Genomic DNA, 16294 nt, shown 5'->3' with positions numbered 1-16294 from the left:
TTGAATGTTGGTTGTGCTTTCACACTCGTGGTAGCATGAGATGGACTCTACAACCCACACAAGTGGCTCAGGTAATGCAGCTCATCCAGGATGGAACATCAATGCGAGCTGTGGCAAGAAGGTTTGCTGTGTCTATCAGTGTATTGTCCAGAGGCTGGAGGCGCTACCAGGAGACAGGCCAGTACACCAGGAGATGTGGAGGGGGCCATAGGAGGGCAACAACCCAGCAGCAGGACCGCTACCTCCACCTTTGTGCAATGAGGAACAGGAGGAGCACTGCCAGAGCCCTGCAAAATGATCTCCAGCAGGCCACAAATGTGCATATGTCTGCACAAACGGTTAGAAACTGACTCCATGAGGATGGTCTGAGGGCCCGATGTCCACAGATGGGGGTTGTGCTCACAGCCCAACACCTTGCAGGACGCTTGGCATTTGCCACAGATGAACAGGATTGGCAAATTCGCCACTAGTGCCCTGTGCTCTTCACAGATGAAAGCAGGTTCACACTGAGCACATGTGACAGACGTGACAGAGTCTGGAGATGCCATGGAGAGCGATCTGCTGCCTGCAACATTCTTCAGCATGACCGGTTTGGTAGTGGGTCAGTAATGGTGTGGGTTGGCATTTCTTTGGAGGGCGGCACAGCCCTCCATATGCTCGCCAGAGGTAGCCTGACTGCCATTAGTTAACGAGATGAGATCCTCAGACCCCTTGTGAGACCATATGCTGCTGCGGTTGGCCCTGGGTTCCTCCTAATGCAGGACAATGACAGACCTCATGTGGCTGGAGTGTGTCAGCAGTTCCTGCAAGATGAAGGCATTGAAGCTATGGACTGGCCCACCTGTTCTCCAGACCTGAATCCGATTGAGCGCATCTGGGACATCATGTCTCACTCCATCCACCAACGTCACATTGTACCACAGACTGTCCAGGAGTTGGCGAATGCTTTAGTCCAAGTCTGGGAGGAGATCCCTCAGGAGACCATCCGCTGCCTCATACAGGCCATGGAGGCCACACACAATACTGAGCCTCATTTTGACTTGTTTTAAGGACATTACATTCCACTTTAATTTTGTGTTTGACTCCAAATCCAGGCCTACATTGGTTAATAAATTTGATTTCCATTGATGATTTTTGTGTGATTTTGTTGTCAGCACATTCAACTTTGTACAGAACAAAGTAATCAATGACAATATTTCAATCATTCAGACCTAGGATACCTAGGATGTGCTGTTATTTGAGTGTTCCCCTTATTTTTTGAGCAGTGTATAATTATATATATATATATATATATATATAATAACTTATCCATACACACACTTTCACTGCGGTCAACAAAGCACTCACCTCAGGGCATGTTCCCAGAGTCTGGAGTTTGGTACTTTCAGTTCGGGTTATGATAGTGAAAATGCTTCCACCCTAAAACAGAAGGTAGTGATTAACCCCTTAGTGATGGAGCTAATTTTGACTAATGACCAAGTTTTTTTTAAATCTGACCACTGTCACTTTATGTGGTAATAACTCTGTAATGCTTCAAGGGATTCCAGTGATTCTAAGACTGTTTTTTCATGACATATTGTACTCCATAGTAGTGGTAAATTGTGGTCGTTTTAATTTGTTTATATTGAAATTTGACAAAAAATTTAAATGTTGCGATTTTCAAACTATAAATTTGTATGCCCTTAAATCAGATACTAAGTTATACCACACAAAATTAGTAATAAATAACATTTCCCACGTGTCTACTTTACTTCAGCACAATTTTTGAAACAATTATTTTTTGGTAGGAAGTTAGAAGGGTTCAAAGTTGATCAGCAATTTGTACATTTTCCAATAAAATTTATAAAACCATATTTTTAGGGAGCACATCACAATTGAAGTGACTTTGAGGGGCCTATATGACAGAAAATACCCAAAAGTGACACCATTCTAAAAACTGCACCCCCTCAAAGTCTTCAAAACCACATTTAAGACATTTATTAACCCTTCTGGTGCTTCACTGGAATTAATGGGATGTTGAAGAAAAAATGAGTATTTTCCTTTTTTTTTTTCTGCAAATTTTGCTTTAGCCCACAAGGATAACAGCAGAAAATGGAACCCCAAATTTTTTATGCAATTTCTCCAGAGTATGCCGATACCTTATATGTAGGGGAAAGCTACTGTTTGGGCACAAGGCAAGGCTCGGAAGGGAAGCAGCACCGTTTGACTTTTTGAAAGCAAAAATGGCTGGTATCGATAGAAGACGCCATGTCTCATTTGGAGAGCCCCTGATGTGCCTAAACAAAGGAAACCCCTCACAAGTGACACCATTTTGGAAACTATACAACTCAAGGATTTTATCCAAGGGTATAGTGAGGATTTTTAACATAATGTTACTACATAGAATTTGATAACATTAGGCTGTCATATTGAATATGTCGTCAAAAGTGTTGAGTGCAAGTGCTCGCTACTCGATTTTGCTTCAGGGTGCTCTGATATGCACCAAGTATTGCAGTTGCTCGGTGATGCAAACTCGAGTAACGTTTTATAGACGCCTCTCCATTACTAATCCATGTGCTTGATGTCACTAGGCAATACAAAAGTGACATCAACCCCACAAATATGAACCTGACTTGCCACCGTTACAGGGCAAATGCCAGGCAAGGTGCCAGAATTGACACATCTAATAGTTGTACCTTTTCTGGATGGCTGTGGGCCCCCAACTCTTTGCTTTAGCAAGGCTGGTTGTCAAAAATGGGGGGGACCCCATGCCGTTTTTTTAAATTATTCATTTAAATAATTAAAAGAACAATGTGGGGACCCCTCTATTCTTGATAACAAGCCTTGTTAACGTTGACAGCTGAGGGTTGCAGCAGTTTTGCCTGGCTGGTTATCAAAAATGCGGGGGGAGCCCATGCCTTTTCTGGATGGCTGTGGGCCCCCAACTCTTTGCTTTAGCAAGGCTGGTTGTCAAAAATGGGGGGGACCCCATGCCATTTTTTTAAATTATTCATTTAAATAATTAAAAGCACAGTGTGGGGACCCCTCTCTTCTTGATAACAAGCCTTGTTAACGTTGACAGCTGAGGGTTGCAGCAGTTTTGCCTGGCTGGTTATCAAAAATGCGGGGGGAGCCCATGCCTTTTCTGAATGGCTGTGGGCCCCCAACTCTTTGCTTTAGCAAGGCTGGTTGTCAAAAATGGGGGGGACCCCATGCCGTTTTTTTAAATTATTCATTTAAATAATTAAAAGAACAGTGTGGGGACCCCTCTATTCTTGATAACAAGCCTTATTAACGTTCACAGCTGAGGGTTGCAGCAGTTTTGCCTGGCTGGTTATCAAAAATGCGGGGGGAGCCCATGCAAGTTTTATTTTTAATTCTTTATTTACTGCGCAGGAGCGGCTGATGAATACTCCCATCAGCCGCTCCTGCTCTCAGTTATTGGAGGCAGCAGGTATCAGATGATGGGAGCAGTAGTCCCATCAGCTGACACCAGTAAACTGTATGCCTCCAATTACAGCTGCTGGCACACACTATGTTTTGACAGCTTGGGAACCGCGGCTGTCTGACCGGCGAGATGATTTAAAGCCGATCAGAAGCAGTGTTTGCCGTGCTGTCATGCATATGGCAGTGTGTCAAACACTGTATTGTCGGCCCCCCCATTCAAGTGATTGGTGTTTGGGTCCACTCTGCTGGATGAGAGGCTACATTGACGCATCATGCAACCATGCAGCCTACCATCTAGATGTAGCGTAGCTGACTGTGAGGTCACATCCTGCTGTCCTTGACGTTTCTGCAGCAAATACACTGCAAAAAAATTCAACCTGCGTATTTGCAGCTTTTTTTTCACCATCCAATCAAGACAATGGGTGAAAAACACTGCAAACATGCTAAAAAATAAAAAAAAAAAGCACTGAAAGAAGTGACATAGCTCTATGTAAAAAAAAAAACGCTGCAAAGCACAAAATCCTAATGACAAAAAAATCAATTTGTGTGCATGAGATTTCTGAAATCTCATTGGCTTTGCTGGTACTATGAAAAGCAGCTGAAAATTAGCATAAAAAATGCAGCAAAAATGCCCAGTGTGAACATACCCTAACTGTAGCGCTCTGCTTCTCTCTATGATGTTAAAGCGACATTATTGGAGTGCACTGTTTCTCTCTATTATGTTACAATGACATGACTGCAGTCCACTATTTCTCTCCATCATATTACGGTGACATGACTGGAGTGCACAGGTTCCTTCCGACATGTTACGGTGACATAACTGGAGTGCACTGCTTTTCTCAAACAAGTTAACTGTAGTTATATCACTGTTATTTGATGGAGGGAAGTAGAGAACTTCAGTTTTTGTCACTGTAACATGACGGAGAGAAGCAGTACACTCCAGTTATGTCACCGTAACATGACGAATAGAAATGGTGCACTCCAGTTATGTCACCATAATATGATGGAGAGAAACAGTGCACTTTGTTATGTCACCTTAACATGATGGAGAAAATCTTTGCACTCCAGTCATGTCACTGTGCCATGATAGAGAGAAGCAGTGCACTCCGGTTATATCACTGTAACATAATGGAGAGAAGCAGTGCACTCTAGTAATGTCACCTAAACAAGATGGAGAGAAGCAGAGCACTTCAGCTATGTCAGTTTAACACGAAGAAGAGAAGTAGTGCACTCTAGTAATGTCACTCTAATACGATCGAGAGAAGTAGTGAACTCTAGTAATGCCACTCTAACACGATGGAGAGAAGCAGAATGCTACAGCTATGTCACTCTATCATGATGGAGAGAAGCAGAGCGCTACAGCTATGTCACTCTAACACGATGGAGAGAAGCCGAGTGCTACAGCTATGTCACTCTAACACGATGGAGAGAAGCAGAGCGCTACAGCTATGTCACTATAACACGATGGAGAGAAGTAGTAGTGCACTCTAGTAATGCCACCATAACATGGAGAGAAGTAGTGCACTACAGCTATGTCACTCTAGCACGATGTTGAGAAGCAGAGGGCTACAGCTATGTCACTCTATCATGATGGAGAGAAGCAGAGTGCTACAACTATGTCACTCTAACACGATGGGGAGAAGCCGAGTGCTACAGCTATGTCACTCTAACATGATGGAGAGAAGCAGAGCGCTACAGCTATGTCACTATAACACGATGGAGAGAAGTAGTGCACTCTAGTAATGCCACCATAACATGGAGCGAAGTAGTGCACTACAGCTATGTCACTCTAGCACGATGTTGAGAAGCAGAGGGCTACAGCTATGTCACTCTATCATGATGGAGAGAAGCAGAGTGCTACAACTATGTCACTCTAACACGATGGGGAGAAGCCGAGTGCTACAGCTATGTCACTCTAACATGATGGAGAGAAGCAGAGCGCTACAGCTATGTCACTATAACATGATGGAGAGAAGTAGTGCACTCTAGTAATGCCACCATAACATGGAGAGAAGCAGAGCACTACAGCTATGTCACTCTAGCACGATGTTGAGAAGCAGAGGGCTACAGCTATGTCACTCTATCATGATGGAGAGAAGCAGAGTGCTACAACTATGTCACTCTAACACTCTAACACGATGGGGAGAAGCCGAGTGCTACAGCTATGTCACTCTAACATGATGGAGAGAAGCAGAGCGCTACAGCTATGTCACTATAACACGATGGAGGGAAGTAGTGCACTCTAGTAATGTCACCATAACATGGAGAGAAGCAGGGCACTACAGCTATGTCACTCTAGCACGATGTTGAGAAGCAGAGGGCTACAGCTATGTCACTATAACACGATGGAGAGAAGTAGTGCAATCTAGTAATGTCACCATAACATGATGGAGAGAAGCAGGGCGCTCTTGTTAATTAAATTTCTCATTGTAAGACATTGTATGTTTAATTGAATTAGCAAGGAAGGAGTTATGAAGGTGAAACACTTTGCTATGTTCTGGAGAATTAATGCACGATGATTGACAACTGAGTTGGGAAGTGAGTAAACAGAGAGAAAACTATGAATGTGGACAGAACAAGGAAATTGGGAATGTCAATAAAGATTAACAGATGTTTAATTTTCATTAAAATAAATAAATAGTACACATGAAAATAAGCAACTTTGTAATATATCTTATCAGAGAAATCTGCTTCTTTCTCTGCCGGAATTGATTAGTCATTATCAAATTTCTCAATTCCCTGGTAAAATCTGTATTCAGTGAAGCATGATGAAAACAAGTCAAGACAAGTACGGATGGACATACACTAGACCTGCTCTTCACCTGCCTCTGCTCTCTATCTAACTTCACCACCTCCCCTCTCCCTCTATTCGACCACCGTCTACTCACTTTCTCATCCCTGTCCTCCTCTCCTCTCACCCATGTCCAGCAACTTGCACACACCCGCAGCAATCTCGCATAACTAGACACCCACACGCTCTCTGATTCTATTCTACCACTGGCATCCATATCCTCACTCCACAACACAGACAGTGCCACTGCTTTCTACAATGCCACTCTAGCACCAGTTCTTGATGCGGTTGCCCCTGTCGTTCATGGCAGAGTGCAACGTATCAACAGACAACCCTGGCACAATAACACCACTAAAAAGCTCTGGCAAGTGTCCAGAATTGTAGAGCGGGGTTGGAAGAAAGCAAATTAGCGAGACGACTTCACTGAATTCAAACAGGCAACATTTGCTTTCAAATCTGCCCTCACCACTGATAAACAGGCCTACTTCACAACCCTCATAAGTTATACCACACAAAATTAGTAATAAATAACATTTCCCACGTGTCTACTTTACTTCAGCACAATTTTTGAAACAATTATTTTTTGGTAGGAAGTTAGAAGGGTTCAAAGTTGATCAGCAATTTGTACATTTTCCAATAAAATTTATAAAACCATATTTTTAGGGAGCACATCACAATTGAAGTGACTTTGAGGGGCCTATATGACAGAAAATACCCAAAAGTGACACCATTCTAAAAACTGCACCCCCTCAAAGTCTTCAAAACCACATTTAAGACATTTATTAACCCTTCTGGTGCTTCACTGGAATTAATGGGATGTCGAAGAAAAAATGAGTATTTTCCTTTTTTTTTTTTCTGCAAATTTTGCTTCAGCCCACTAGGATAACAGCAGAAAATGGAACCCCAAATTTTTTATGCAATTTCTCCAGAGTATGCCGATACCTTATATGTAGGGGAAAGCTACTGTTTGGGCACAAGGCAAGGCTCGGAAGGGAAGCAGCACCGTTTGACTTTTTGAAAGCAAAAATGGCTGGTATCGATAGAAGACGCCATGTCTCATTTGGAGAGCCCCTGATGTGCCTAAACAAAGGAAACCCCTCACAAGTGACACCATTTTGGAAACTATACAACTCAAGGATTTTATCCAAGGGTATAGTGAGGATTTTTAACATAATGTTACTACATAGAATTTGATAACATTAGGCTGTCATATTGAATATGTCGTCAAAAGTGTTGAGTGCAAGTGCTCGCTACTCGATTTTGCTTCAGGGTGCTCTGATATGCACCAAGTATTGCAGTTGCTCGGTGATGCAAACTCGAGTAACGTTTTATAGACGCCTCTCCATTACCAATCCATGTGCTTGATGTCACTAGGCAATACAAAGGTGACATCAACCCCACAAATATGAACCTGACTTGCCACCGTTACAGGGCAAATGCCAGGCAAGGTGCCAGAATTGACACATCTAATAGTTGTACCTTTTCTGGATGGCTGTGGGCCCTCAACTCTTTGCTTTAGCAAGGCTGGTTGTCAAAAATGGGGGGGGACCCCATGCTGTTTTTTTAAATTATTCATTTAAATAATTAAAAGAACAGTGTGGGGACCCCTCTATTCTTGATAACAAGCCTTGTTAACGTTGACAGCTGAGGGTTGCAGCAGTTTTGCCTGGCTGGTTATCAAAAATGCGGGGGGAGCCCATGCCTTTTCTGGATGGCTGTGGGCCCCCAACTCTTTGCTTTAGCAAGGCTGGTTGTCAAAAATGGGGGGACCCCATGCCGTTTTTTTAAATTATTCATTTAAATAATTAAAAGAACAGTGTGGGGACCCCTCTATTCTTGATAACAAGCCTTATTAACGTTCACAGCTGAGGGTTGCAGCAGTTTTGCCTGGCTGGTTATCAAAAATGCGGGGGGAGCCCATGCAAGTTTTATTTTTAATTCTTTATTTACTGCGCAGGAGCGGCTGATGAATACTCCCATCAGCTGCTTCTGCTCTCAGTTATTGGAGGCAGCAGGTGTCAGATGATGGGAGCAGTAGTCCCATCAGCTGACACCAGTAAACTGTATACCTCCAATTACAGCTGCTGGCACACACTATGTTTTGACAGCTTGGGAACCGCGGCTGTCTGACCGGCGAGATGATTTAAAGCCGATCAGAAGCAGTGTTTGCCGTGCTGTCATGCATATGGCAGTGTCAAACACTGTATTGTCGGCCCCCCCATTCAAGTGATTGGTGTTTGGGTCCACTCTGCTGGATGAGAGGCTACATTGACGCATCATGCAACCATGCAGCCTACCATCTAGATGTAGCGTAGCTGACTGTGAGGTCACATCCTGCTGTCCTTGACGTTTCTGCAGCAAATACACTGCAAAAAAATTCAACCTGCGTATTTGCAGCTTTTTTTTCACCATCCATTCAAGACAATGGGTGAAAAACACTGCAAACATGCTAAAAAAACAAAAAAAAAGCACTGAAAGAAGTGACATAGCTCTATGTAAAAAAAAAAACGCTGCAAAGCACAAAATCCTAATGACAAAAAAAACAATTTGTGTGCATGAGATTTCTGAAATCTCATTGGCTTTGCTGGTACTATGAAAAGCAGCTGAAAATTAGCATAAAAAATGCAGCAAAAATGCCCAGTGTGAACATACCCTAACTGTAGCGCTCTGCTTCTCTCTATGATGTTAAAGCGACATTATTGGAGTGCACTGTTTCTCTCTATTATGTTACAATGACATGACTGCAGTCCACTATTTCTCTCCATCATATTACGGTGACATGACTGGAGTGCACAGGTTCCTTCCGACATGTTACGGTGACATAACTGGAGTGCACTGCTTTTCTCAAACAAGTTAACTGTAGTTATATCACTGTTATTTGATGGAGGGAAGTAGAGAACTTCAGTTTTTGTCACTGTAACATGACGGAGAGAAGCAGTACACTCCAGTTATGTCACCGTAACATGACGAATAGAAATGGTGCACTCCAGTTATGTCACCATAATATGATGGAGAGAAACAGTGCACTTTGTAATGTCACCTTAACATGATGGAGAAAAGCTTTGCACTCCAGTCATGTCACTGTGCCATGATAGAGAGAAGCAGTGCACTCCGGTTATATCACTGTAACTTAATGGAGAGAAGCAGTGCACTCTAGTAATGTCACCTAAACAAGATGGAGAGAAGCAGAGCACTTCAGCTATGTCAGTTTAACACGAAGAAGAGAAGTAGTGCACTCTAGTAATGTCACTCTAATACGATCGAGAGAAGTAGTGAACTCTAGTAATGCCACTCTAACACGATGGAGAGAAGCAGAATGCTACAGCTATGTCACTCTATCATGATGGAGAGAAGCAGAGCGCTACAGCTATGTCACTCTAACACTCTAACACGATGGGGAGAAGCCGAGTGCTACAGCTATGTCACTCTAACATGATGGAGAGAGGCAGAGCGCTACAGCTATGTCACTATAACACGATGGAGAGAAGTAGTGCACTCTAGTAATGCCACCATAACATGGAGAGAAGCAGAGCACTACAGCTATGTCACTCTAACACGATGGGGAGAAGCCGAGTGCTACAGCTATGTCACTCTAACACGATGGAGAGAAGCAGAGCGCTACAGCTATGTCACTATAACACGATGGAGAGAAGTAGTGCACTCTAGTAATGCCACCATAACATGGAGAGAAGCAGAGCACTACAGCTATGTCACTCTAGCACGATGTTGAGAAGCAGAGGGCTACAGCTATGTCACTCTATCATGATGGAGAGAAGCAGAGTGCTACAACTATGTCACTCTAACACTCTAACACGATGGGGAGAAGCCGAGTGCTACAGCTATGTCACTCTAACATGATGGAGAGAAGCAGAGCGCTACAGCTATGTCACTATAACACGATGGAGAGAAGTAGTGCACTCTAGTAATGTCACCATAACATGGAGAGAAGCAGGGCACTACAGCTATGTAACTCTAGCACGATGTTGAGAAGCAGAGGGCTACAGCTATGTCACTATAACACGATGGAGAGAAGTAGTGCAATCTAGTAATGTCACCATAACATGATGGAGAGAAGCAGGGCGCTCTTGTTAATTAAATTTCTCATTGTAAGACATTGTATGTTTAATTGAATTAGCAAGGAAGGAGTTATGAAGGTGAAACACTTTGCTATGTTCTGGAGAATTAATGCACGATGATTGACAACTGAGTTGGGAAGTGAGTAAACAGAGAGAAAACTATGAATGTGGACAGAACAAGGAAATTGGGAATGTCAATAAAGATTAACAGATGTTTAATTTTCATTAAAATAAATAAATAGTACACATGAAAATAAGCAACTTTGTAATATATCTTATCAGAGAAATCTGCTTCTTTCTCTGCCGGAATTGATTAGTCATTATCAAATTTCTCAATTCCCTGGTAAAATCTGTATTCAGTGAAGCATGATGAAAACAAGTCAAGACAAGTACGGATGGACATACACTAGACCTGCTCTTCACCTGCCTCTGCTCTCTATCTAACTTCACCACCTCCCCTCTCCCTCTATTCGACCACCGTCTACTCACTTTCTCATCCCTGTCCTCCTCTCCTCTCACCCATGTCCTGCAACTTGCACACACCCGCAGCAATCTCGCATAACTAGACACCCACACGCTCTCTGATTCTATTCTACCACTGGCATCCATATCCTCACTCCACAACACAGACAGTGCCACTGCTTTCTACAATGCCACTCTAGCACCAGTTCTTGATGCGGTTGCCCCTGTCGTTCATGGCAGAGTGCAACGTATCAACAGACAACCCTGGCACAATAACACCACTAAAAAGCTCTGGCAAGTGTCCAGAATTGTAGAGCGGGGTTGGAAGAAAGCAAATTAGCGAGACGACTTCACTGAATTCAAACAGGCAACATTTGCTTTCAAATCTGCCCTCACCACTGATAAACAGGCCTACTTCACAACCCTCGTATCTTCCCTATCCTACAACCCCAAACAGTTATTCAAAACTTTTATCTCCCTCCTCCGCCCACCACTGCCCCCTCCAACCTTCCTCATCTCTGATGAGGACTTCAAAAATAAGATCGACCAAACAAGGCAAGTCTTCATTGTACAACCACTACAACCCCTTTGTATACCAGACCAATGCCCAAACCCCATAACCTCCCTCTCCAACATTACTGAAGGGGAGCTTAATTGTCTCCTCTCCAAATCGCACCTCACAACCTGTGCACTCGACCCCATCCCATCCCACCTCCTCTCCAACCTCACCACCACACTTATCCCATCCCTAACCCACCTCTTCAACCTATCACTAACATCCAGTACCTTCCCGTCTGCTTTCAAACATGCCACAATCACGTCTATCCTTAAAAAGCCAACCCTCGACCCAACCGCTATGTCCAGCTATCGCCCAATATCGTTGCTTCCATTCGCTTCCAAACTCCTGGAACAGCACGTCCACGCTGAACTTTCCTCCCACTTCTCATCTAACTTGCTCTTTGACAATCTACAATCTGGTTTCCGCCCCCATCACTCCACTGGGACAGTGTAAGAGGGTGACATAGGATTACCGCCTTGCTCTGCTCCCCTAATGGTCCTTAATGTGTAACTGTGTACATATGTTAGTTACTGTAATGTTGTAGTTAATATTTGGTGGTACTGCTACATGTAAAATATATGTTACCCCGCATAATCAAAGGTACTGCCACACTCTTTTTCAGTGTTATTTTATGTACAATATTATATATGCGTTATGTTTCTGCAGTATAATATTGTGTAAGATATGGAAAGTAAAGTACACCCTTCGGACATTAAAAGGTTGCACCTTAGTATTATAGTTCTCATGGCTAAGGGTAAGTGTAGTTTCCTTGCAGGCCACTAGATGAGGGCATACTAGTGTGCACGGTTAGAATAGGTCATAGCTAGTTTGCAGGGGGTTAAAATAGGAGGGGCTGCCGGGTGGTAAGACAGGAGTTTTAGGAAATTAAGTTAGACGGGGCCAGGGTGCCCGAAGTGTCCACATGGGCTATAGGCCCCTGTCGGCTCAGCAGCCACGCAACGTTAGGTAGCTTCAGCCCATGTTATCCATGGCCACTGGGCATCATCGCAGTGGGCCAGTACAGGAGAAGGAAGATGTCGCGACTCATAGCCTGGGCAGATGCCTTTAGGGCGGGAGTCGGTTGGAGTGAGGAACTGAAGGAAGTTGGAGCTTCGAAGGGAACGGTACAGACGGGCCGGATGCTTTTTCAGAGGCATCCAAACCGGGTGGCTATTTATCACAGTTAACGACATCACACTTACCCCCGTACCAGAAATCCGCTGCCTTGAAGTAACCCTTGACTCTGCCCTGTCCTTCAAACCACACATCCAAGCTCTTTCTACCTCCTGTTGCCTCCAGCTTAAAAATATTTCCAGAATCCATCCTTTCCTCAACCCTCCATCTACTAATATGCTTGTGCATGCCCTCATCATCTCCCGCCTCGACTACTACAACATCCTTTTCTGTGGCCTCCCTGCTAACACCCTCGCAAGTGTCCAGTCCATTCTTAACTCTGCTGCCCGACTAATTCATCTCTCTCCTCGCTACTCCTCCGCTTCTCCCCTCTGCAAATCTCTTCACTGGCTCCCATTCCCTCAGCGTATCCAGTTCAAATGACTAATACTGACCTACAAGGCCATCTATATCTTTTCTCCTCCATATGTCTCTGAACTAATCTCCTGATACTTTCCCTCACGTAATCTCCGGTCCTCCCAAGACCTCCTTCTCTCCTCCACACTTATTCGCTCCTCACCCAACTGCCTCCAAGACTTCTCCCGAATATCCCCCATCCTCTGGAATTCTTTGCCCCAACACGTCCAACAATCAACCACATTCTGATCCTTCAGACGGAACCTGAAAACCCACCTCTTCAGGAAAGCTTACAGCCTGCAATGACCCCGCTACCTCGTCACCACTACCGGAGCTACCCCTTCAACCAACACTGGAACTGCTGCAACCCTCCAACCTTCTGTCTACTTCCCCGCCATCTTGTAGAATGTAAGCCCGAAAGGGCAGGGTCCTCTCTCCCCTCTGTATCAGTCTGTCATTGTTAGTTTGCTTATTGTAAGTGATATCTGTAATTTGTATGTAACCCCTTCTCATGTACAGCACCATGAAATCAATGGTACTATATAAATAAATAATAATAATAATAATAATGTAAGCTGCTAAAGTTTTGAAATGTTAAGGTCAATTGCCATGTGTCGATAATAAGCTAGTGAATAAGAACAATCATTCCCCATTATAATTCTTATAATATTGTTACAATATTATTATAATAATTGCATAATAATTATCATCTGGTGTAAACATGCTATTGTTTATTCTAGCATGAAAATCATCCTTGTTAGCAGTATATCTCCTTACGTACACAAAAGATGTGTTGCTGATAACATAAATGTTGATAGGGACAAAACAACTGTATTTATGATCATTCTGTGCTCATACAGTTTTTGTGGGACCATGTGAACTGTGAATAGTCTATATGCATTCATTTACAGGCATAAATATGAATATTAAAAATGGACCTTTGATTCAGGGACATTTCCAGCTAAGGAAAAAAAGGATATACATGATATAAGGAGTTTCTACAAGTCAGAAATGAAATCAATAAAATAATCACTGAAATAATGAAATCAATGAAATAATCATTGCTTTATTGCTATGATAAAGGAGGATAAAAATACTATAGCAATTGAAGCTTAGGGTTATATTGATGGCGTTATGACTAGAGTTGAGTGACTTTGGTCAGATCGGGTTTCGTGAAACCCGAATGAAACAAAATTTGAGTGGGATGAAACTGGCCCGACTAGGGCAAAAAATGTCGGAGTTTCGTCCGAAACCCGACCCCAATGCAAGTCAACGGGAAATAAAAGTCGGCATTGAGCGGATGACATTCATCCACTCAATGCCGACTTTTATTCCCTATTGACTTGCATTGGGGTTGAGTTTCGGACGAAACTCCGACCTTTTTTTGCCCTAGTCGGACCAGTTTCATCCGACTCAAATTTTGTTTCATTCGGGTTTCACGAAACCCGGTCCGACCAAAGTCGCTCAACTCTACTTATATGATATCATTTTTATCCTTTTATTTCCTTAGATAGAAATGTCCCTATGTCTATTTAAATATTCAAGTTCCTGCTCGCAAATGAGTGCCGACTGACTATTCACAGCTAAATTAGTGCTTCTTTAATGGACAGTTCACATGGTCCCACAAAAACTGTATGAGCACAGAACGATCATTAATACAATTATTTTATACCGTCATCATATATGCTGTCGGCAATACATCCTCTGTGTACATTGGGAAATGTGCTGCCAACAAAGATGATTTTTATGCTGGAATAAACAATGGCACGTTTACACCAGCTGATAATTATAATATAATTATCATGATAATATTTTAATATTCTTAGTATTATAATGGAGAATGATGGTTCTTCAACACTTGTTCATTGATTACCGACTCATGGAAATTGACCTTAACATTTCAAAACTTTAGCAGCTTACATTCATGATCTCTTTGCATCATGCTTTGTCTACAGCAACTTTCTGTTCATGGATAATTACATGTATCATAATCATATCATTCATATCATAACGTCGTGTCATATAATCATCGCATTATTCATCTGTTCCTAGTACAATCTTTCCTCACTGACATCTCTTAAATGGATAACAAGATGTATTTATCGTCATTTCACTGCTCATGCTATATAGAATTATAGAATCTCATTGCTCACGCTAAACGCCTTTGTCTGTATCTGCATTAATTATAGTATTCGGTTGAATTCACACACAGGTGATATGCTAAAGAAATTTCTGTAAGGGTAAATCAATAATCTGAATGGAATTATGATGGCTTCAAGCACATTCATTTCTGAAAGCCCTTTTCCAAGAAAGGTGATAGAAGCAAAAATGTGTGCAGTAGATCTGCTACCTGTGAATTTACCCCATACCATAGTGGGTCTCTCCATGATGAAACATTCTTGACTTAATCATAATACAAGTAATATCTTTATATTGGTTCTCATTAAATCCCAACCACAGCTCACCTCTGGTGGCTTCACATACTCAGCAACATCCCAGATCCTCTTAGTTCCTCTGGAAACTTTAGACATAGAGACTCCTTTGACTTTAGTGATGACTGCGCTCTCTGGACCAGTCTCCCGAGCCTGGTATCCCTTCTGTATCCCAAACACATACCTGTCAACGAAGAAGAAGTCATCAGACACCTTAGAATGAGGAAATTCTAACAATACTGAAATGTTGCAATATATATAGACACTAAAAATCTATTGGTAACACCAACTAACGTATGTCACTTTCATGAAAGTCTGCTCTTTGTGTCCTCTCTTGGATGACCACTCACCAACCAAAGTACACAACGATCAAAAGCTGCAGTAGTCTGTAGATGGTTCCTAGATGACGATTCTTGACCACAATCACTTTGGGGGTCTCGTACTCCCACAGTTGCCCGATCCATGATAGGAAGAAGTTTCGACTGCCAGTCATCGGCCAACGTCCTGTCCACGGGCACAAGCTGGCACGTGGTCCCAATACTCCTATATTTTGGCTTCAATAGCAATATCCTTAAAATATAGGTGGTAAAAAGAATATACAGCACATAGGTCTACAAGACTGAGGTTTATGCATTGTCTTCTTGCTTCTTAGAATGTAAAGTAATTAGTGGTGATCTAGTGAGGGGAGGGTAAAGTCACAGCACAGGGGGCACAAGAAGCCATTGGATTAGTAAATTTTATGTATTGGTTCCCTCTAGTGGTACATGTAGAGAATACATTCGCTTTCTGGTCTGCGTATTTCATGACTTAAGTCAATGGGACTTAAATGACCTTTCTGGACCCTTGAATATTTTTACCAAAAGTTTAGAGTTGTGTAAAATAATTACCTGAGCAATAATAACTGTATTGATTTTCAACCACTTTTACTTCCAGAGTCCTCTGCCAGTCATCAACATATATTTCTTAGCTTTGAAAGAAGAAGGTTCTCTTCTGGTTATTCGTTTTCTTCCATACTCCA

The 16294-nt window shown here is 42.6% G+C and overlaps 1 protein-coding gene across 1 annotated transcript in view; it reads right to left on the bottom strand.

Moving 5' to 3' along the window:
• The window catches only part of P2RX2 (purinergic receptor P2X 2), a 75424-nt gene extending 59523 nt beyond the window's left edge, over positions 1-15901 (bottom strand). Inside the window, exons 1-3 of the mRNA XM_073554801.1 lie at positions 15627-15901; positions 15310-15460; positions 1348-1419 (exon numbers count right to left, since the gene is read on the bottom strand). Coding sequence (XP_073410902.1) covers positions 1348-1419; positions 15310-15460; positions 15627-15769 — 366 coding nt within the window. The 5' untranslated portion in view covers positions 15770-15901. The remainder of the gene's footprint in view (positions 1-1347; positions 1420-15309; positions 15461-15626) is intronic.
• Between the last annotated feature and the right edge of the window lie 393 nt (positions 15902-16294).

This window comes from Dendrobates tinctorius, unplaced genomic scaffold (assembly GCF_039654945.1).
Source record: "Dendrobates tinctorius isolate UK_male_01 unplaced genomic scaffold, ASM3965494v1 ptg000213l, whole genome shotgun sequence".
Taxonomy (NCBI): domain Eukaryota; kingdom Metazoa; phylum Chordata; class Amphibia; order Anura; family Dendrobatidae; genus Dendrobates; species Dendrobates tinctorius.
This window is presented reverse-complemented; position numbering and strand designations above follow the sequence as displayed.